The sequence below is a fragment of the Pyrus communis genome, chromosome 3 (genome assembly GCF_041283825.1).
Source record: "Pyrus communis isolate YQ-2024b chromosome 3, ASM4128382v1, whole genome shotgun sequence".
Taxonomy (NCBI): Eukaryota; Viridiplantae; Streptophyta; class Magnoliopsida; order Rosales; family Rosaceae; genus Pyrus; species Pyrus communis.
Genome location: NC_142567.1, coordinates 9474706 through 9498288, shown reverse-complemented (window position 1 = coordinate 9498288; position 23583 = coordinate 9474706). Strand labels below are relative to the sequence as shown.

Sequence of the window (23583 nt, the reverse complement as noted above, 5' to 3'; positions counted from 1 at the left end):
GACCCCTCCCCAACTTTCTTAGTAGCTAAACAAAACCTTTCAGATGTGTTTTTGCAATTAAGCTTTTATACCAAAACCAGACCTTTTCTGGTGTAATAAGTAATGTCACCTAACCATTCCCATCCAGATGAAATTCATAAAAGATTGCAAAAGAAATTTGAGCATTTGCTACCCCTAAAAGTGCCTTCATAGTAGTTGCTCGATTGTTCCCAGTACTTTTCTTGTACCCGAGAAATGCAAGGACAAAAAAGGCGGTATATGTAACCGCATCAAACAGACCATAAGCGAGAACATCTGCCAACACAAGTTTTGCAAGTTTTGAACTCATTTCAGCGGAATTTGCCTGACGAAAAATGTCAAATTATGAAGAGGAAAATCCAATTTATACCACTAGGAGGTTCATATTCTTATAAATACAAGAAATTAACAATTCATTTAAAAGGAGAAGTAATATCAGCAAAAGTGTTGGAAATTTGTATATTCATGTGAAAGCAAAGGGAAATATTAGAAAAAGTAGGGTAGAAGCATTTCTGGAGATTAACATTCCAAGGGCTGCATAGAGCTCCCACACAACGACTTAGTTGAACGAACTCTTTGATATTCCAATCTGATTTCTTGGTACAACTTACTCTTTCTACAAACATGAATTCCTTCTATATGTACTTGATCAATCACCTGTTCCTAAACATTCAGTTTGATACGAAAATCGTCTCTACGCATACTTGTATCATTAAGTTCACTCATTATTCATACAATATATCACCAACATTCAACTCACACCTCCAATTAATTAATCTTGCATTCACCAATGTGTTATGCTTTACAGAAATACAACATCGGAGACTATGAAAGCTTGTAAATGCAACTGAAGGAACACTTGAGTGAAACTGAGGCTCAGTAGTGGGTTTTGGGGAGAAATGCAAATACAAGGAGCTGCAGGAGGAGGATGAAGTTGCCAAATTCTTGGGGAGAAATATGCTTTTATGTCTGTTTTTTTCAGTTGTTTTTGTTCTAAAAATCCACATGGATGGACCATTTATTCACCATTTGTGCATGAATACTAAACACCATTCCAAACTTTTGTTCATCACACCAAGCCCTTCCTCAAATTCAATTACGCACAATAGTCTGTCGGGTCACGTGTGTAATAAAAATACGTGATTAACTTGAGATATCATTGCATTAGAGAAGCCAGACTAAATAGGTCAGATCCCTAGTCGTAGCAACTGTAAAGGCATCTGCAGTGCACCAAGAAAAGTAGGAAAATGTTTTCCACACCCTCAATTTCTTACTTTGTATTGATTTTCTTTAGATATATTTATTCCGTCCTATAGAACTTATGCAAAGCAAACAAAATATTATTGATTCGTATGATTAATAGACAAATGGAACCGGATGCAATGTTAGAAGGGGTGATGTTTGATATTGATTCTTTAGCTATGCATTTTGATTTTGTTAAGTTCGGGTTCATTCCACGGGAAGGTTACTTTGCTAACGTGGTGGCTTTGTTAGCTACCAAGCATGGTGGCGAGTTCCTTTGAAATGAGATTGACCCGAATTTTTTATACTATTTTTACAACTAATACAAACCTTGTCAATTGGCTTTAATAAATTTCCATCTTTTCAACAAAACAAAATAAAAAAAATCCATATTTTCTACAAAAAAAAAAAAAATATATATATATATATTAAATCAAAACAAATTAAAGAGTAAATAAATACTGAAAATAAACAGTACAGGGCAAAAAAAAAAAAAAAATTAAGTCCTAACTAATAAAAGTATATATATCTTTTCTTGAGAACGGGAAATGAAGCGGATTGATTTAGATAGCCAAAGCAACCCAGGTAGACAGCCCGCTCAAAACAACCCGACCCGCATTCAAACCCGAAGCAGATGATTCATCGCTTGATGGACCCTGGGCAGCACTATCCGGTGACAGACTTGCCGGCGCCGGAATCGGTGGGCTACCGCTTGATGGGAACATTCCCGGGGATCCTGCCGGCGTTGCAGAACTCAAAGGAATGCCCACTGGTAACGATGGGGTCGCTGCAATCTCAGGACCCTCTGCAACTGGCGAAGCACCGACTGGACTTTTCTTAGGAGCGCTCACCGGAGTTTTAGCCGGAGAGGCAACAGTGGGCGTAGGGGGCGCCGGTGATTGAGCCGGTGGAGACGCACTCTTGGACGGGCTCTTCGCTGGAGAAACCGATGTGGGAGGGGACGCCGGAGAGACGGTGGGTGGGGTCGCCGCCGAAGGAGTTGGGGTCGGCGGGGAAGTTGGCGGAGAGGTCTTGGGAGAAGGCGAAGGAGGCGACTGAGTCGGAGGGCTCGGAGGGGATGCCGGAGGAGTTGCAGGAGAAGAGAAGTGGTCAGAGAAGAAGCAGGAGAGGGTTGCGGAGGCGGCGGCTTTGTGGGGGTGTTGCTACGTAAGTTCAAAATAAGTGGCAACAAAGCAACAAACTAAGGAAGCATTATTTATCAAGAGGCCCCATACTTGTTGGAGTAATCCTTGTGGGCTGCCAAGATAGGATGCCAGGTTATCACCATCCATCATTTTCGTCATACTTTTACCAAAAAGCAAACTAAAACTGAAAATTGGATATGGACAAGTATTCAAAGCATTGAGATGCATCAGACTGTCAGCAGGAGATGATTTTTCTTAATGAAAATGCCGTTCTTTTGAGCTTTTTCTTTTCTTTTGCCTAGTACACCACGTATTATGACAATATTTCAATTGCGTAGTCGATTCTTTTTTCTTAGGTAAAGTACAAAAAATTATCTCAACTATTGGGGTCACGACAGTTTCATACCTCATCTTTTAAAATTGTCAATGTCATACCGCATCTTACGAATTTGTGACAATGTCATATCTCCGTCAATTTTTCCGTTAAGTGCTGACGTGGCTTGATTCGGGATCTACTTTCTATTAAAAAATTATTAAAAACTAAAAAACAATTATTTAATATTTTTTAAATATTAAAATAATAATAAAAAGCAGAAAAGAAAAAAAAACCCTCATTTCGTCCCTCCCCTCCCCTCTTCTCCCTCCTCTCTCCTCTCCCCATCTTCATCTACTTCCCCCACCTGCAAATCCCAACAAAAAAAAAAAAAAAAAATCCAATTTGTCTTCCCACCACACCCACACTCAATTTCCCCACACCCACACTCTTCTCCCTCTTACAACCCAGAAAAAAAAAAAAAAAAAAAAAAAAAAATACAACAAAAACCTAGATCCCGTCGGCGGGAAGATGGATGCGTAGAGAATGTGGAGGTTGGGTGCGGAAGAGGATGTGGAGAATGGATGAAAGTGGTGGATTTGGGGTTTGATGGGTTTTCAAATTTTATTTTATTTTTTTTCTTTCTTTTTTTCCTCTTCTTCTTCCGCCGCGGCGGGGGGGGGGGGGGGGGGGGGGGGGTGGTGTTGATGGGTTTTCAAATTTTTTTTAATTTTTCTTCATCTTCTTCTTCTTCCACGCCAACAGGGGGGAAATTTTTTTTTTTCTTCCTCCTTTTTTTCCTCTTCTTCTTCTTCTTCCTCCTCCTCCTCCTCCTTCTCCTTCTTGTTCTTCCACAAGGGGGTTGTTGGGTTTTCAAAATTTTTTTATTTTTTTTATTTTTTTGGGTTTGCAGGCGGGGGGAAGAAAATGAAGATGGGGAGAAGAGAGAGGAGGGGGGAGGCGGAGGGGAGGGACAAACTGATGGTTTTTTTTTTCTCTGCTTTTTATTATTATTTTAATATTTAAAAAATATTAAATAATTGTTTTTTAGGTTTTAATAATTTTTTAATAGAAAGTATGTCTCGAATCAAGTCACGTCAGCACTTAACAGAAAAATTAACAGAGGTATGACATTATCACAAATTCGTACGATGCGGTATAACATTGTCAATTTTAAAAGATGAGATATGAAACTGTCGTGACCCCAATAGTTGAGGTAGTTTTTTGTACTTTACCCTTTTTTCTTTCTTACATCAGGTTGTCATTGTAGCATTTTTGACATGGCTTGGATGGTTCATCCTGGAGAATTTGGTCTTTTCCCCGAAAACTGGATAGCAACAGGCATGGATAAATTTAAGCTGGCATTACAGTATGGTATCTCAGTGTTAGTGGTTGCTTACCCTTGTCCCTTGGGACTAGCAACCCTTACAGTGGTAATGGTTGCAACAGGGAAACGCTCTGCCTCGGTTCTGGTCATTTCATATTATTCCCTACGCTACCAGCATACATTGTGCTAACGTTTCGTATTATAACAAGTTATGCACTTCATTCCTGACCAGTAAAACGCTATGCCTCGGATCGATCAACGTTTAGGCTCTTGACATAAAACTAAATACAATCTTTGTAATTGGGTATGGAGGATGTCCTTTATGCATATATTGGGATTGAACATGTAACTATTATTTCATAGTTGGAATCTGTCTCGTATGACCCTTTGGTCTGGACGATTGATGGCTGTATGCACCTTGTCCATGTCACGAAGCAGAACTCGCCCTGTTTTAAGTCCCCATTTCTTGTAGATGACAGCTCTTAGGAGAGTTCTCTTTACCCCAACTCTTTTTTTTATAACAAGGCTAATAATTGTTTCCTTCTTTTTGGGGTTTTTCTTCTTTCCAAAATTAAAAGCTGAACACACGGTACCTAAGTCATGAAGTTTGATGTGTTTCTTAGCATTTGACACTTTGTTGGTGTCTGGATGTTTACGGACGTGTTTGATCCCTGTAGGTGAAAACGGTTGTTTTTGATAAAATAGGGACTCTGACAGTTGGGAAACTCGTAGTAGTTGATGATGTGCCTCTTCTCCAGTACTCAATGGAGGAGTTCTGTGCTGTGCTATTGCCACAGAGGTTGGTGCTTATGTTTCAAATTTGTACATGAAAACTTTAATTTGTGTGTTAAAAACCTTTGAGTGTTTGTAGAGTTATGCTACAGATGAGACCGCTCATTGTTATTATACTATCGAAAATTATTTTGTCAATCATGCTACCATTCTTCTATTTGAGAAATATGTAGGCAAATAGTGAACACCCAATAGCAAAATCGGTGGTGGATCATGCTAAGAGGCTGCTAAAGACGTTTGGATCAACTAAATATGTGATGGAGGTGCACACAGGAGCTAGCGTTAGTGGAAGAGTTGGCGACAAAATTGTTTTGGCTGGGAACAAGAGGCTCATGCGGGAAAACAATGTCTAGGTTGGTCCAGAGGTTGACAAGTACGTTTCAGAACATGAGAATCTGGCTCGAACGTGTGTTGGTTGCCATTGATGGAAAGATTGCTGGGTCATTTGCTGTAACTGATCCAGTGAAGCCAGAGGCTGCAAGAGTCATCTCTTATCTTCACTTGATGAACATTACAAGCATCATGGTTATTGCTGATAACTGGGCTGCAGGAGCAGCCATTGCGAAGGAGGGTGGCATTGTATTGCCAACTTTCTTACATAAGCTATTAAAGAAATTGGTCATGAAAATGTTGTTCAAGTGATCACTGATAATGCCCCTGTTTGTAAAGCTGCTGGGTTACTTATTGAGGCCCACTATCCCCATATCTTTTGGACACCCTGTGTTGTTCACACTCTTAATCTTGCTTTGAAGAGTATATGTACTCCGAAACAAATAGAAGTTTTGTATGATGACTGCAATTGGATTTCAACTATTGCTAGTGATGCTTGGTCCATAAAAATTTTTATTATGAACCATAGCATGAGATTGTCCATGTTTAATGAACATTGCAAACTAAAGTTACTTTCCATTGCCGAAACAAGGTTTGTTTTCTCCATTTTTTTTTTCCTTATTCAATTATAAGTTGTCCTAATTTTTAAATTTTTCAGATTTGCTTCCACACTTGTGATGCTTAGAAGATTTAAGGAACTAAAGGAAGGTTTACAACAAATGGTGATTAGCCCGAATTGGGCTTTGTACAAAGAAGATGATTTGGTTAAAGCAATGATGGTGAAGCAAAAGATATTGGATGAGGATTTTTGGGAGAAGATTGATTATATTCTTTTCTTTACAGCTCCAATATATGAGGTTATTAGAATGGCTGACACAGATAAACTTTGTCTTCACTTGGTGTATGAGTGGTGGGATGCTATGATTGAAAAGGTGAAAGCTGCTATATACAGGAATGAGCGAAAGGCATTACATGAAAAAAGCATCTTTTTTGATGCGGTGTATCGCATTTTATTGGAGCGATGGACTAAAAGTAGCACAACTCTTCATTGTTTGGCACATTCATTAAATCCAAGGTAATGATTTTGCTAACTTATAAATTCTTCTAGATTAATTTTTAGCTTTATGAGTACATTTTTAAACTGCTATTTCTTTTATTTTAGGTATTATAGTTCAGAATGGCTCCAAGAAGACCCTAGTCGTCTTGCTCCACACCGAGATGTTGAACTTACAATTGAAAGGAAAAAGTGCTTTGAGAGATACTTTTCCAATGAGGAAATTGGAAGAAATATCAATGTGGAGTATGCCTCTTTCTCTATGTGCTTGAATGACTTTGAAGCTATTGATTCTATGAATGATAGATTTCATTTGGAACCAGAGATGTGGTGGATAGTCCATGGAGCTTCTACACCTAATCTCCAATCCATAGCGTTGAAGCTACTTGGACAACCTTGTTCCTCCTCTTGTTGTGAAAGAAATTGGAGCACTTATAGTTTTATTCACTCTTTAAGAAGGAACAAGATTACACCACAAAGAGTTGAGGATTTGGTATTTGTGCATAATAATCTTCGTCTTTTATCAAGGAATAGCTCAACCTACAAGGAAGGTATTACTCAATTGTGGGATGTTGGAGGAGATGGCTTTGAAAACTTGGGTGAAGAAAGTGTCGGGATGCTTGAAATAGCTAACCTTTCACTTGATGAACCGTCATTGGAGACTACTTTAGTTACTAGAGGAGACATCATGAATGTGGAAGTTGAATGAGACTTTGTTTTTTTTAATTTTCGTTTGGATGTTCATTTTAATTTTTCAAGTTTGAAGACTAATTGCTTGTTGGATGGACTATCTTTCTAACTGTTTGGAGTTTATTGAAATAAATTTAAACTTGAGTAATAAATTTGAATGTTTATTTTATAATATTTTAGATATATTTATTTATTTATATATATTTTTAATTGCCGTATCCTTGACGTATCGTATCTTCATTTTTAGAAATTTGACTTGTCCCTGTGTCGTATCGTGTCGTATGCCCGTATCCGTGTCTACGTCCATGCATCCTAGATTATAACATATTTCAATTTTTAATTTGCTGTGCATAGAAATGGAACTGAATGCTTCGTTATTTTGATCTTGCATCTGAAGCCAAGTCTGGATTAAGAGAAAGATCTCATGGCAGGAATCATGGACTTGAGGAAGGTGAGGTTAACGAAGTGTGCTTTAGCACCAAGACTGAGTTTTGTTTTGTTATGATTTTTCTGTAATCTACATGCTGAAATACTTGGAGTTGGAATTAATAAGAATCGATTGAAACATGGATTTTTTTTATTAGATTGATATGGCTGACATAATTAAGAAGTAGTTTCAGATGCACTGCAGTGATTAGGGAATTTCTTTAACTGAACATATTTGTTTTCTTGAGGTAGGTAGATTCCTCTGTAATTTAATTAATTAGATTGAAATTTGGAGCCATGTCTGGATTCTTAATCTATGGTGGTTAATGTGGTTTTTAGGTGATATTTTCAAGTGGGGAAAAAGAGGTGGGTGTGGGATTTATATTGTTATTCTCAATTGGTATATAAGTATTTGAATGTGCAAGACATGGATACCATACAAGAAATGCAAGAATTGAAATTAGAAGGCATGAAGGCAGTTTGTAGAGGGTGGGTTCGGGGATGGTAAAACTCGCCTAGGTGGTGAGATTAATGGTGATGGTTTCGTGATGGCGTAGTTCGCTGTGAAAAATGGCTACAATGGTCGCCTTGCTGTTTCTGTGCAGCGAGCACAGTATCGAGAGAAAGAGGTGAGGGAAATAGGGAGAGTGGTAGAGAGGGGGTGAGACATGAGGGTGGTGGCAAGGTGGTGCCTCGTGATGCGAGAATTATATGCGCACAAATTAAACCCTCTTTTCGTCAAATTGTAGTATATGTATAAGTAGGGATCGTTCTAGACCGGGGATTAGGAGGGATTGTTAATCACTTGGATTTGACTCAAAAACGTAAAATAACAATATGAAACACTATACTAGACTCAAAGAATGCAAAACTAAACTTTAAAACACTCAAACAAACCAAAAGACTCAAAACAACACAAACACACTCAAATCTGCCTAAAAACCACTTTCTGGGCAGATTTGAGCACAAACACAAATTTGGACGAATTTGTTTAACAAATTGAATCAAAACACTTATAAACACAAACTAAAAGTATTTCTAACTAATCTAACTCTTTAAAATAAATGGGGATTGAGGTTTGGACGAAAATAAACTAAATGGATAGATTCTAATTAAAACAGATTATAAAAACGAAATTGATGAAATGGAATGAATGGATGATAGAATAGCTAAGGGGTTCTTCTCCACACATGTTACACTTACATAATAAAAAGATTTCCAATTGCATTTCAATAAATTATGAAACTCATCACCCCAAGTTAATTAGGTCCGCTTAAATTAACCGTCAAGTTTTCCTTAAGTTAATGAATTGGATGGGTTAGCGCAACGCAATTCACTACATTCTCCAAAAGTCCTTTACGTGAACAGCACAATAAAGATACAATCAAAGATCATTAAGCATTATGAAAACTATAAGTGTTGACGAGGCATTCGTTACTATGATGAGCATGAAACTCGTGCCAAGAATTCATTTAACGCGATTGTTTATAAGCAACCTCCATTACTTGTGAATATAAGTTCATAACGATTAGGTGAAACTCACTTATATTCTAGCGTCATATTCATGCATGAAAATTAAGCGTGCACTCTCAATAAACATACATAAATAAGTTATCAATCAAACGGTTAAACAAATTGAATCCACAACTTATGAAACGCAATTAGAAGTAATCAAATCAAAATGCAAGCATAAACATTTATTTCGAATCCCCCCCTAGCCAAGGGGGGTTTAGTTCCTCATGGTACAAAACAAAGAGAATCAAAGAAACATCTAAACATTCCAACAACTCAAACTTGAATTGTATGAACGTTTAGGCCCTCTTCTCTTCCATTCCTCATTCGTACAAAACAAAGAGTATTGAAATTAAACATTGAAATCAAAGAAACACCTAAACATTCCAACAACTCAAACTTGAATTGTATGAACGTTTAGGCCCTCTTCTCTTCCTCTTCGTTGTAGCATAAGGTCTAGGGATAGTTGGTTGGGGGGATGGAAGTGTGGAATGGAGTGGGGAGTGATGGAAATGGAAGATGGTTTTTGGATTCTAAGGGAGACTCACGGCACAAGGGAGAAAGGGATGTGTTTGTGGTGGGTTGTGTATGAAATGAGATGATTTTTGTGTATGAATGCATGGGTTTTTATAGGGGGAATGGGAGAATATGTGGGTGATTGTTTAAGAGTGAATGTGGTTGTTATGATTGAGAGTGTATGTGGATGAAATAATGATGGAAAAAGAGCTAGGTTGTTGGTGTGTGAATGCATGTGTTGAATTTGTGGTGCAATGATGAAAGAGTAAGTGCATGTGTGTGTGAATGGTGGTGCAATGATGAAAGAGTAAGTGCATGTGTGTGTGAATGGTGGTGCAATGATGAAATGATGAAGTAGGAAGGTGGAAATGCATGTGGCTAAGGGTTGTTGATTGGGCTAGAGGTTTTGCATGGCTCAAAGGATTGTTTGATTGGGCTAGGCCCTTTGTTTTATGTCCAAAGTGCATACAAGGCTTTCAAATTCATCCAACACTTGGGCTCCAAGCATAAGCTATCCATCCTTAGCCCAATAGTGCTCCAAAACACTCCACAATGCATCCTTTCGTCAAACACGTCTTATTATCCTGAAAACACACAAAAGAAGCATAAAGGACTAAACTAACTAAAGAAACATAACGTAAATGTACGAGAACAAGCCATTTAAGTCGCATGAATATGCTCCTATCACCTCGCCGGAGTGGCAAGTGAGGTGGTGATGGCTGCTCGAACGGGAGATTGATGGTGCACTAGAGAACTTGACTCCTCGCTCAGTCTGGTCTATGGAGAAGAAAACCAAACAGAGCTGTGCATTAGCAGAGTTTGAAATGAGGGGCTTTAATCTTTGGCATGCTATTGTCTTTATTTAATCTTCTTTAAATAAAATTCCGATGGACAAGTGAAATAAACTGAATGAAAACTTGGAGAAGAAGTTCTGATTTTTAATATCTTCAGTCGGGGATTATTGCGATGCCTTTGACAATTGAAATGTGAATACATTACGTTGCTTAGAACACAAGTCAAAATTTTTTAAACTGGAACAAAAGTCAATTATCTAGACTCGAGTTTTTCTAAAATTGTTTTATAAATTCCATTGTTGTTAACAAAAAGAATTAACTTATGAAAAATGTTCGCTTAAGGTTGGATTCTAGGTAAATATGTGATATCCCAGACGATGGAATTGCATCATGAGTTTCTATTTTCCTGAACAAATTTACTGAAAATGTTTCCAACACCGAGGGGTTCAAAGCTATTCAACTAGAACTTTAATCTTCAGACTTTCTCATTGTTGCAGTCTCTAATGGTTTAGTTAATCCTATTAGGCTATTGTTAAATCAATTAAAAGAGTGTTTTAGCCTATTGATAGTGTATTGTCTTATATACTTTCTCATTGTCAGATCAGTTGTGATTCTGTGTACTTCTGTTTCTGGGTGTAAAATTGTTCATACAATCTCACTTTTGCATCTAATTAGTGAGCCATAAAGAAAATTTTTAACATTTCAAATCCTAAGTATCTCCATTTCAGCCAATGCATATTTTTTCCACCTAAACGTCTTTGATGCATGTCCTTTTTTTTTTTTTTTTTTTTTTTGAAGCATTGATACATACATTGTTCGAAATTTGTTGAGCACTTGAAACTTTAGAAGTTAAGTCTTTCATTCCTTCCTCCTCCACCTCTTCATCCTTGCTCCACCGCGAATTGAAACTGAAAGTTGCTCATCCAAATCAATTTCGGTTCAACGGCAAGTTTCTCCAGATCATTCCAAATTCAACGGCAAACACAAAACCCAGAGCCCTAACTCACTCGTTAACGTGCCAAGGGCTGGGGATCCAGTTCTCTCATGTGGCTCCCGTTGGATCCAATTTACATACAATTTTTTTTTATTCTTGATTGGAATTTGGGCTTTTTGTTCCTTCTTAATCCCAAAGTTCTGTAATTTATGCAACTTCGATCAAAAGACATGTTTTTTATTGCTGAAAATTGTTAACCTCGATTTAGATATTCACAAGAAAATATGCCCACGCGTTGCTGCAGGAACCTGTTGTTTCAGGTGTAATCGGATGAATAAAACACATTTAAGTTGAATAAATTCCACACAATTATGAACAAACAGAGAGATACATGAGTGAATGAGATCGATAAGATAAGCAGTTTTTTTATTTTTTATATATACATTCAAATGAGCTGGCATATAAACACATTGTACAATGAGTGGGAAGAAACTGAATGTCTTTGATTATAAATAGATGGTTTCCAAAAAAGTTCTGTTTCCTGAAGAAACATGTAGTTCACACATAAAATTTCAGTTACCAAATCCAAAAAAAAAAAAAAAAAACAAAAAAAACAAAAACAAAAATGTGTCTCTCTATATGGCTTTCTTACCACACAAAAATATCCCTTAGTTAAAGCATGCCACACATCATGACATTGCTATTATATGAAGTATATTCCTGAGTGGCAAGGAATATACTCTCCTTAGCATGACCTCTCAATCCCCTCTCCTTATCTCCCTAGAATCGGACAACAACCCATAAATACGGTGCTCCTTTAAAGTCCAAACATACATTAAAATTCAACAATACAGTTACAAAATCTCTATAAATGAATATACCTCAAAAAGCCAACTGCCCAAGTGATACATTGCATAGACTACATGCGCTCACACTCACACACTGAAGAATGAACGCATTATATTCAGTTAGCACCATTCAACTTTAAAAGCAAATAGACCTTCCAAAGGCACAGCCTAACTGGCTTCGGTTCAAATAACCAAATTGAGAACAGTTGAATTTTAGAAAAGCTGTACAGAGGAAAAAGAAAAAAGAAAAAAAAGAGAGACAAAACAATCCTATAACCACAACTGAAAAACAAAATCAAAATGAACAGAATAAAATATCAGCTGAGCATGAACACTAACATCCTTTGAAAACATGTGCTGGTTACGTATAATATATATGCGCATAAATTAAGAAAATGACTTGAGTGCCCTAGCAGTAGTCTTTACATTGAACCAAATCACTATTAGGTTAATTGTAATGATTCACGCATCTTCTTTTATGTGCTAAATCTCTACCCATACCTATACCTCCCTTACCCGTTCGCTTTACCCTTGCAGAAAATCCTCCCATCTCTCTCTCTCTCACCCTTGTCCCATCTCTCTGTCTGCAAATCGCAAAAAAGAAACCCTAAACAAATCCCTAAAATCCCTCGCCTAAATCCTCCCACATTTCTCTCGGACACTCCCTATCTCTCTCTCTCTCTGCAAAACCTAAACCAGATCTCCTAAATCCTATCTCAGACACTCGACATACAGCCAAGAAGCCAAGATATTAAAGCAATCTCTACATAATACTTTGGAACAATCAAGCAAAATGGTACTTACTCGGATCATTGCCAACAAAAAATATCCATGATTAATAACATAAGTGCATTGAGAAGGTGTAAAAAAGAGCAATGACCCTAAAACTAATGATTTCATTCATCACTCACATAGAGACAAATTGGTTTGTGGGCTTCACATCGAGGCATAAAGGGACTTATCAAAATAGATCCCACTAACCTCCCCATTTAAAAACATAACGCGATTTAGGTAATTAAAACTCATTTGAACAATTAGCAAAACTTGAGTGAAAACAATTAACTAATTAGCCATTTGCACCCGCTCACAGCGAAAAGCAATTTCAAATCAACAGCCATATGAATCGAGATTCATTAACATGGATGATTGGCGGATAAGAATCCAAGGCACGGATGAAACCTTGCTAAACTTGGCATTTGGTAATTAAACAATAAAATGAAAGAACAAAATTATGTCCAATCATTCCCAAACAACGACTTTTGCCATAATTTTATTCTTTCATTCAATTGTTTGAATGACTAAATGGCTAGTTTGCCACGGTTTCATCTGTGCCCTAGATGATGTCAATCTTAAACTCCACAGGCTATTCATGTTTGAGAAGGCATCAGACATGCCGGTCAAAATAATTACCAAGCTTACATACTTTTAGAGGGTTTACTTAATAGACATAAACTATAGGTGCACAAATTTGCATTTCTGCTATCGTATTAAACTATCAATCATAATGGCCTATGAGGAGTGTTAAAAAAGAATTAAATCTCAGACAGAGACCACCAATTGGTATTTAACCTCACTTCCAGAAAATTACTCAAAAAACAATGAGATAAAGAGTTTCAAAAATATGATGCACATTTCAATCGAGCTTCATTAAGAACAGAAAATATAGCAGCACAAAGCATAACAGAATGTTTCTGCTACCCTATTAACCTGTTAATCATAGTGGCCTATGAGGAGTGTTAAAAAGTAATTAAAATATGATGCATATTTCAATTGAATCGATGCATATTTTAATCGAGGCTCATTAACAACAGAAAACACAGCAGCACAAAGCATAACAGAAAATTTGAAATGGAAATGGAACCTGCAATAGGGTTTTTTCAGAAGCAAAAATGGCATTACGGAATACAGAATCACATAGAGAATCAGAGACAGAGAGAGAGCGGAGTTAGCCAATCTGAACAAAAATAAAGAAAATGAGCTTTACAAAGTAGGACAGGATGTCGTTCAACAAACTAAACAGTCAATAAACCATCTCTAAATTTGAGTCAGAGGACACACCAACTGAAACCAGTGCATTACCGTGGGGCACACAGCATGTATATATGATGAATCATTGTATTTTTAGCAAGCTAAAATAAGATCACACGTTAAAATCTCTATCATTTTTTCAGTGAAGCACAGTAAGTTGGAAGGGAGTAAAATTTAAATTGAAAACATTAATCTAACAGGAACAAATTTAAAAACAGAAAACCATTAGAATCTTTACAGAAACCAACTAAAATTGGAATTTGAAAACAAAAGTGCTTCATCAGGTGCTGCTGCATATATTGGCTTTTTCAAAAATAAATGATAAAAAAACAATGTACCCAATGTATTGTTTTTTCACAAACAAATCACATATTTAAAATTCAAGTACGAAAGCTTTGCAAATATAAATAAAAAATGTATATAACTAATTAGACTTTGAACATGCAATCAGGGTGCATAATCGTATACCTAAAAATAGCAAGGAACCGGCTTCTTCCTCCCACAACCAGAGTTCCTGAAATTTCCAAAGAAAGTAAATCCGTTGGCAATTCAGAGAAATTGGAGGACCAAATCTTATTAAATTTGAGTTAAATGAGCAAAGGTACACCAATTAAATGAGATACTATACACATTTTGAATCTATGAAATAGAAGAACAATCATGTTAAGACTCCCAAGATGGTGTCCAGAGCACAAAATTATAGGTTAATAAAGGTAAATCCCAATCCAAAGCTCCAACCTTTTAACCCAAAATGAAAATAAAAAGCATGGAACATGTATTTCTGTTTTATTATTAGATTTTCTAAATCCTCAATTTGAATGTGTTGTAAAGATAATACCACAAACTAAGGGTGGCAATCTGACCATGGTTGTGTATGTCATGTCGACTCTATGCAATTGAATATATAAAATTTAAGCAGCCCCAGACAGTCTCCTAAGCATCTACAAACCATTAACATTATTTCCCCAATTTTATCAAATGCTGGATAAACGATCAAAATTTACTCCTTTCCAATTTCCACCTAACTCTGAACAAACAATATTGATAAATCTTTATCATCATCTTTAACAAAACAGATTACAGCGAAAAGAAAAAACAAAGTTCCTATGCAAACAAATTTAAGCAGTTTCAGATAGTCTCCTAAGCACAACATTATAGTTCAATAAAGAAAAATCCCGATCCAAAGCTCCAACTTTTTAAATGAAAACGAAAAGCATGGAACATATAATTTAGTTTTGTTATTAGATTCTCCAAATCCCCAATTTAAATCCATTGTAAAGATAATACCATCGACTAAGGGTGGCAATCATAGAAATGGAATCCAGGTAAAACCAAAATACATTAAGAATCCTCAATAGTTAAACCGCAAGCTAAATCGATTAAGTGCTCCGAAGATAAACGCACAAATTTCCAAACAAAGCAAAGAATTTGAAACTGTGAGATGAAAACTAATTCAAGTTCATATAATGTGATTGTATCATTAGCTAAGAGGCCACATAGAATGTCGGTACTGCATGGCACAAAAACAGTGTAAAATCTACATGTTTAGGCAATATCATCACGCTTGAGAATTTGAAATGCACATACACTGCACACACTCACACACACCGGAATTCATATTATGATCCAGAAGCTTTCAAACTATGCATCAAAAGCAAAAGCAAGATATAAGAAATGAAAATGAAAAAACAAAATGAAAGCAAAAGCAAAATGAAAGCTAACATATGTCTTGCCCAACATATTTATAAGATACGGATACCAATCCACTGGACTCCAAACACCAAATAGTTATGAACCAGCTTCTTCCTCCCACGACCCGAGTTTTTGAAATTTCCAAAGAAAATAAATCCTTTAGCAATTCAGAGAAATTTGAGGACCAAATCTGATTAAATTCTAGTTAAATGAGCAAAGCTACACCAATTAAATGAGAAATTAAAAACAGTTCAAATCTAAGAAATAGAAGAACGATCACACTAAGACTCCCAAGACAACTATATTCAAACATTTTAGAGACGAAAGGCGCATAGGCAGGTCAAATACCTTTAGTAAAATCCAATGATTTACAAATCTGACCACCAGAAAGGAGCACACAACACCAATCCGAGAAATAGGAACTTCGGGATTGAATCCAAAATCACCTGGTCAATGAATTTAATAAGTTTAGGGATTAGGTTGCTGAAAGATAATTGAAATCATAAAGAAACCAAAAATAGGGGTAAAATTCTATACATGGAAAGACAGTGAAACCTAAACCCTTATTTTCAAGCTCAATATATTTTCCATTTTTATCATGCGAAACACATCAAAAGCCAAAGTTCCCGATCATGTTTACAACGACAAACACATCACAACTTGCTGTTTTTAAGCGAAACACGTCCAAAAGTCAATAAATTTGTTGTTTTTTTTGTTTTCATGAACCAAGCTCAACCCACTTTATGATTGGAAGAAACACAAAAAAAAAAAAAAAAAAAAAAAAAAGCACACAGCATGAACCTTACCAAAAAAATCTTCAAGAAACAACACAATCTCACCAGTGGTGATGTAACAACCCGTCCCAGGATTTACGGAAGAAAATGGGTATTTTTGTATTTTCACTAAGTTTGGGGATACTTTCCTTTTTGTTTCACCCAATTTCATTGAGTATTGAAGAAGTTATACTCATTTGAATCTTACCCAATTTCCGGCGGACACCCGTGGCTTCCAGGCTGTTTTTCGGCCAACTCCGGCCACGATAACGGGAACCAAGGGCATATTTCGATTCCTTACCTTCGGGGCTTCAATTTGGTATATTGAATGACATGTTTTGGTTGAATTTTGAGCTCCATCGGAGCTTGGAAATTCTCCGGCCGAAAACCGGCCTTCTCCCTCTTTGGAATCCGGTGAACCACCAAACCCAAGGCCTTTGGGCCTTTCCTGCCAAGCCCAAAACCCTAGGCAGCCCAACCCAACCTTTTTATTTATTTATTTTTTTGTTTTGTTAATTTAATGGCCTTTGGGCCGTTTCCTTTAGGGCCTTCGGCCCGTTAACCCTAAACCCATTAGACCAAACCCTTAGGCCCAAACCCGGATCCAACCCAAGTCCAAACCCTTTAACCCAACCCGGATCCAAGCCCAGACCCGTTTGACCTGCTGACCCGGACCCGGTCTGACCGTTGACCCGATCAACGGTCAGAGTTGACTTTGACCGTTGACTTTTTGGGTTTCGTGCGGGACCCCTCCTAGGCTAATTTTGACGTTCTAAACCCGTTTCCGATGTCCGTTTTCTCAAATTCAATCGTTTGAGTAGAGTTTGACTAAATGTACCATTTATGTGCTTAGGGGCAATTATCTGTGGCGTTTCCTTCTTCGCTAGATGGCGTGGCTTTTCGACGGCGAAGTACTGTGAGTGGACCCCTTCTAAAAATGCATGTTTTCATAGTATAAATGCATACATGAAAAGCATGATTTGATGATTATGTTTTATGAAACGTTTTACGAGATAACATGCTTACTGAGGCTAGTTTGAATTATTACTATTTTTCCTATAACCCATGTTCTTATAGAATATCTGATGGATGAAGATATAATATTTTGAACATGTTTAGAACACCTCTTTATAGTATAGATGATGGATGACTTTATACTATGAAGTTGATTTTCAATATATGTATGTTCACTGGTTTTGTACTTACCTAGTGGTCCTTTCCGCTACGGGACGTAGGGATAGATCCGGTCCGTCCCGGGTGACGGTTTGGTGTTGGCATAGGGCCTGGAGTGTGTTTTCCTCTGACTGTCTGCTCAGAGACGGGGAGCCTGCATGGGGCTTGAAGTGTATTTTCCTTTGACTGTCTGCTCAGAGACGGGGAGCCGGCATGGGGCCTGAAGAGTTATATCGAACATTCACTAGTGTTTATTATTTATGCGAATTATGATTTGAGATATTGCACGACATGCTAGGTTTCGAAAAACCTATGTTTATCATTATATTTGTGTTTTCATAAAACCTGGGGGTTAGTACGTTGATAATTGTTTTATTATATATATATATATATATATATATATATATATATATATGTATATCAACTTGGTTCACTCATGTTTGTTTTGCGCCCCCTTCAGGACTTAGAATCGAGGCATACAATCCCGACGTCCAGGCACTTCCGCATCGGCATCTTCGAGTCCTCTCGGTGTAGGACCCACTCCTTCGTTTCATTCAATTTTATATTATTTTCTGTTAGTGTTCTAGATTAGAGGTGTGCTCTGAACACGGTCCTTATTTGCATATTCATTATTCTTTTATATTTATAAGCCTTATTTATCCTTTGTTTTCAGTATTTACACTCAATAAATGGCTTTCGTCACCCTCGGGTGTCGGCCAGCATGTGCCTATTGATAGGAGCATATTCATGCGACTTAAATGGCTTGTTCTCGTGTATTTACGTTATGTTTCTCTAGTTATTTTAGTCCTTTATGCTTCTTTTGTGTGTTTTCAGGTTCTAAGGGCTTAGGGAGCAAGAAAGTGCATTTTGAGGCTATTTGGAGCATTTTTGGGCATGGATTGGATAGCTTAATCATGGTGCAAAGAAGATGGACGAAATTGAAGCCTTGTATGCTCTTTGGGACATAAAACAAAGGGCCTAGCCCAATCAAACAAATCCTTTGAGCCATGGAAAACCCCTAGCCCAATCAAACAAATCCATCAAAGCCATGCAAAACCACCAACACATGCACCCATCACCAAACACTTCCCTCATTGCCGTGAGCTCCCATTCCCTTATGCCATTTTCAGATTTCCACCCACTAACCTAGTTGTCACTCACATGCATTCATCATAATTCACCCTAGCTACCACCATTCACACACACATGCACTCACATGCATTCCCTTCACATTCACCCACATGCACATTCAATCATTCACTCATGCACCCTTTATTCTTTAATCCAATTCAGCCATTTAATCATTCAACCATGCTTTCCCATTTCATTACTCATTGCACATGCATTCACACCCCTTTAATCCACATGCATACACATGCATCACAACCCCAAAACCATCAAGAAACTTTCCTTGCCGTGAGTTCCCTCCCTTTCCAGCTTTTCCCTTTGCATTTTCAGATTTCCACCCACATGCACTCCCACTCTTTAATCACATGCACTCCCATCATAATTCCACCACCAATTCAGCCATAAAACATTATCATTGCACCACATTCAACCACTCCACATCCCTCACCAAGAAATCATTCAACACATGCATCCATAATCATTTCTTCATCCTTGCCGTGGGTTCCTATCCCATTTCAGATTGTCATTCCATCATTGCACATGCATCTACAAGCAATTCAGCCAACACATGCACTTTAATCATCCACCACATATTCCCTTACACACTCCACCTAGCCGTGCACATTCATACACTTCCATTTTCCATATTTTCCCCTATCTTGGCAGATTTCACATGCACACACATGCAATTCCAGCTTTCACATGCTTTCCTAGCTATTTTTCATCATTAACCATCCACATGCATGCTTAAACAAACAACCATATACACCTCCATTCCTCCTATAAAAACCCTTGCATTCTCATTCATAAACACACATCTCTCATTCCATTCACAACACTTCTTCCATTTCAGAATGTAGACATCAAACTCCTTTGTGCCGTGCCCTCCCTTACAATCCAAACACCATCCTTCCATTTCCACCACTCCTCTTCCATTCATCCACCACTCCCCAAACCATTCACACCATCAAACTATCCTTAGACCTTGTGCTACAACGAAGAGGAAGAGAAGAATGCCTAAACGTTCATACAATTCAAGTTTGAGTTGTTGGAATGTTTAGGTGTTTCTTTGATTTCAATGTTTAATTTCAATACTCTTTGTTTTGTACGAATGAGGAATGGAAGAGAAGAGGGCCTAAACGTTCATACAATTCAAGTTTGAGTTGTTGGAATGTTTAGGTGTTTCTTTGATTCTCTTTGTTTTGTACCATGAGGAACTAAAACTCCCCTTTAGCTAGGGGGTGATTCGAAATAAATGTTTATGTTTGCATTTTGATTTGATTACTTCTAATTGCGTTTCATAAGTTGTGGATTCAATTTGTTTAACCGTTTGATTGATAACTTATTTATGTATGTTTATTGAGAGTGCACGCTTAATTTTCATGCATGAATATGACGCTAGAATATAAGTGAGTTTCACCTAATCGTTATGAACTTATATTCACAAGTAGTGGAGGTTGCTTATAAACAATCGCGTTAAATGAATTCTTGGCACGAGTTTCATGCTCATCATAGTAACGAATGCCTCGTCAACACTTATAGTTTTCATAATGCTTAATGATCTTTGATTGTATCTTTATTGTGTTGTTCACGTAAAGGACTTTTGGAGAATGTAGTGAATTGCGTTGCGCTAACCCATCCAATTCATTAACTTAAGGAAAACTTGACGGTTAATTTAAGCGGACCTAATTGACCCGGGGTGATGAGTTTCATAATTTATTGAAATGCAATTGGAAATCTTTTTATTATACAAGTTTAACATATGTGGAGATGAACCCCTTAGCTAGCATTCATCCATTCAATTCCATCACATTCATATTTACATTCTGCTTTAATTTACAATCTGTGCATTTAGTTTAATTTAGTCTAAAACTCAATCCCCTTTACTTTCTTATTCTTTAGTGCTTAGAATCTGTTTAGTTTATGTTTTAAAGCATTTTGAGTTTTTGGTTTGTCTTAGTGTTTTAAACTTTAATTTTGCATTCTTTGAGTCTAGTTTAGTGTTTTAAACTTTATTTTACGTTTTTGAGTTAAATCCAAGTGATTAACAATCCCTCCTAATCCCCGGTCCAGAACGATCCCTACTGCACCTATACTACAATTGATAAAAAGAGGGTTTAATTTGTGCGCGTATAAATCTCGCATCACCTATCCTGGTATTCGGGGAATATCGGGGTCGGGGCGTGTCAGGTGAAACAATAATGGCCTTGCGCCAATAACCATCAATAACCAATGGGTCTGTGCCTTAAAACTTGTTAATAATAATTAACAAACAATGGGAGCAACAAAAGCTTGTTAATAATAATTCTACAAACCATTAACATTATTTCTCGACCCAATTTCATCGATGGCAATTTTATTGATGGCAATAGATGGTCTCCTAAGCATCTGCAAACCATTAACATTACACCAACTTAAGACATAGCAATTATACATTCCGCTGTTATCGTGGCCATACATAGTCAAAGGATGCCACAATTACATAGCCAAATCTAGTCCCGACGTGCGCAAAAAAAAAAAAAAATGTAACAGTCATGAAACCACCATAAATAAATATACCTCAAAAGCCAAAGGGCCAAGTGCTCCATCCAATGATCCAAGTTTCTGAAAACCGCAAACACAACAAATCCATTAGCACTAACTCACAGAACAACGACGAAAATAATAGCTCAGAAACAATGCTGAAATTCCATTAGCACTAATCACACACTGCCGGAACAGAGATGCTAGCAAAGCTAAACCAATTAAATGACAAAGACTAAAAAACACAAACAGGAAAAAAATAAAAACAGAGTTATCAGACAGGAGGAAACTGCCAGAATGACTCTGGCAGGTGGAGAGAAATACACACACACACACACACACACACACTCAGAAATTAGAAGAAAAATAAACATGATCTTATTTGCCAACAAACAAGAAAAAGAATACAAAGAAGGCGTGGAAAGCTTCAACAAAAAAAAAAAAAAAAAAAAAAAAAAAAAACAAAGAAAAGGCTCAACTTGTAACCACACTTATGGAGGTAATTACACACGTAAGTTTGAAAGTCATTATACCTCATGTTAGTTTCTCATATCCTCACTTGGGCTCCATATGGAAATATTTTCTTGACAGTTCCTTCTAAAAGTGTTCCCTCCTTAAAGTTATAACAGTTCCTGAAACATTATATGGCAAACCAATGTCAGTTCTTATGAAAATTAAGATCACATAATCTCAGCACAAACAATGAGAGAACATAGCAAGCAACAAAAAACATGAATAAATTAAATGTCGAAATCCAACTGACCCAAGCTTCCTTCTCACTCAATACCAAGTCATTCTTAGCTTCGTCTATTCGAGTAATCTGCACATGCATCCGGCAACCCACCTTCACCATTCGGAAACAACATGTGTAAGAAACATATTAACAAATCAAACATATGCAACTATCTAAGGGAGGAAAAAGTTAAACAATGAAAAGTTGTCAGTGCCCTGTTTAGAGGCTGAGGCGGGATGCGAATACCCGGCCTACCCTGCCTGTTGCCATTCCTAGTCTCATTACTTGTACAAATAGCTTCACCAAAAAGAAGATTTTCAAACTTGAATTTAAAATTTTCACTTAAGTTCAAACACATCAGGGGACGAATTGATTAACTACAATATCTGCTGAAAATATGACAAAAAGTTAAATTTGAATACTGATCAGGAGGTCAAATACCTTCACCTAAATACAATGCTTTAGCAAGCTGACCACCAGTAATCTGCACACAACACCAATCTGAGAAATACGAACTTGGGGATTGTGTGAAAAATCACCTGGTTAATAAATTTGGATTAGTATTCTGAAAGAGGATTGAAATATAAAAAAACAATAGTCAACCCTAAAACCTGGTTTTGAAGATCAATATATTTGTTGTTTTTATCATGCAAAACGCATAGAAAGCCAAAGTTGCTGATCATGTTTACGATGAGAAACACTTGACAACAACTTTAAAAGCATGCTTGTTAAAAGACATAAGCTATAATCAAACCAAACAGAAAAATTAAATCTATTTCTAACAACAGCAACCATAATTTGCTACCAAAAATAACATATCTCAACATATTTGCCAGGAAATGATTCACAGTGCATCATATGTGAATGAACAAAAACCAAATGCATGATGTATTTTAGAGGGATAAAAAAACTGACTATTTGATTCATAGAGTCAGCACAACAACAAATAATAGGGTAATGAACAAAAAGGGCCAAATTGCATACAGTTTGATTTCTGCAGAGAAGCTATAACACTGAAAGACCAACACAACATGAAGAAAAAGAGAAATGAAGAGGAAGTGGTATTATCAGACAGTGAAGAAAGCAGCACAAAATATCTGTTTTTCTGTCCCAATTTAATAATTTAAAAACATATCTTGCACTCCCAACTAAAAGTTGAATAACCGAACCAGAACCAGACAGAAAACAAAGCAGGCAAAAAAAACAGGTTTCTAAGCAGGTTCAAACCAGAAACAGTGAAATAAGGGAAAATTCGGTTCAAAAGGGACACTTAGCTTTGAAAGGAATTGAAGCTGCCAGCTGGGAGAAATCCTCATCAATGCTTGCAGAGATAGCTTCCAGCTGGAACCAAATCTCTGAAACCAACCCTCGGTTTAGGCGTCCCTTGATGCCTCACCGCTTCTCTAAGCTTACCTCACCGAGAAAAAACAAAACCCAAATTCTGAGCGGCCCTACCTATTGCTTTGCTCATCCTACCCCTCCCTCTCTCCTTCAATTTTCCTTCCAGGAGTCCTGCTCTCTCTTCTCTCTGGCATCGCACGACCCCTCTCTCTTCTCTCTGCCATCGGACGACTCCTCTCTCTCTTCTCTCT

General features: G+C 37.1%; 2 protein-coding genes and 3 long non-coding RNA genes across 5 annotated transcripts; 2 read left to right on the top strand and 3 right to left on the bottom strand.

The window, feature by feature from the left end:
• Nucleotides 1-1740: 1740 nt before the first annotated feature.
• Nucleotides 1741-2564, bottom strand: LOC137714455 (uncharacterized). The gene is made up of 2 exons (XM_088690325.1): nucleotides 2496-2564; nucleotides 1741-2423 (listed from the first exon to the last, which is right to left on the bottom strand). Exons 1-2 carry the CDS (start codon nucleotides 2562-2564, stop codon nucleotides 1824-1826), a joined length of 669 nt encoding a protein of 222 aa, XP_088546451.1. The 3' UTR covers nucleotides 1741-1823.
• Nucleotides 2565-5670: 3106 nt separating this feature from the next.
• Nucleotides 5671-6930, top strand: LOC137714456 (uncharacterized). Its single transcript, XM_088690926.1, has 3 exons — nucleotides 5671-5759; nucleotides 5826-6242; nucleotides 6330-6930. Exons 1-3 carry the CDS (start codon nucleotides 5686-5688, stop codon nucleotides 6928-6930), a joined length of 1092 nt encoding a protein of 363 aa, XP_088547052.1. The 5' UTR covers nucleotides 5671-5685.
• Nucleotides 6931-17153: 10223 nt separating this feature from the next.
• LOC148697906 (uncharacterized) lies at nucleotides 17154-18272 on the top strand. The gene is made up of 2 exons (XR_015960657.1): nucleotides 17154-17350; nucleotides 18068-18272. It is a non-coding gene; the product is annotated as an uncharacterized LOC148697906 (long non-coding RNA).
• A 2802-nt stretch (nucleotides 18273-21074) lies between these two features.
• LOC148697905 (uncharacterized) lies at nucleotides 21075-21443 on the bottom strand. Its single transcript, XR_015960665.1, has 2 exons — nucleotides 21295-21443; nucleotides 21075-21123 (listed from the first exon to the last, which is right to left on the bottom strand). It is a non-coding gene; the product is annotated as an uncharacterized LOC148697905 (long non-coding RNA).
• Nucleotides 21444-21783: 340 nt separating this feature from the next.
• Nucleotides 21784-22570, bottom strand: LOC148697904 (uncharacterized). Its single transcript, XR_015960660.1, has 3 exons — nucleotides 22433-22570; nucleotides 22022-22102; nucleotides 21784-21852 (listed from the first exon to the last, which is right to left on the bottom strand). It is a non-coding gene; the product is annotated as an uncharacterized LOC148697904 (long non-coding RNA).
• Nucleotides 22571-23583: the final 1013 nt, after the last annotated feature.

Bases quoted from the DNA above. Each gene is read 5' to 3' on its own strand.
- LOC137714456 (XM_088690926.1), top strand. From the start codon at position 5,686: ATGAACCATAGCATGAGATTGTCCATGTTTAATGAACATTGCAAACTA. The intron at 5,760-5,825 runs GTTTGTTTTCTC...TAAATTTTTCAG, and splicing joins CTTTCCATTGCCGAAACAAG to ATTTGCTTCCACACTTGTGA. The intron at 6,243-6,329 runs GTAATGATTTTG...CTTTTATTTTAG, and splicing joins GCACATTCATTAAATCCAAG to GTATTATAGTTCAGAATGGC.
- LOC137714455 (XM_088690325.1), bottom strand. From the start codon at position 2,564: ATGACGAAAATGATGGATGGTGATAACCTGGCATCCTATCTTGGCAGC. The intron at 2,424-2,495 runs GTATGGGGCCTC...GAACTTACGTAG, and splicing joins CACAAGGATTACTCCAACAA to CAACACCCCCACAAAGCCGC.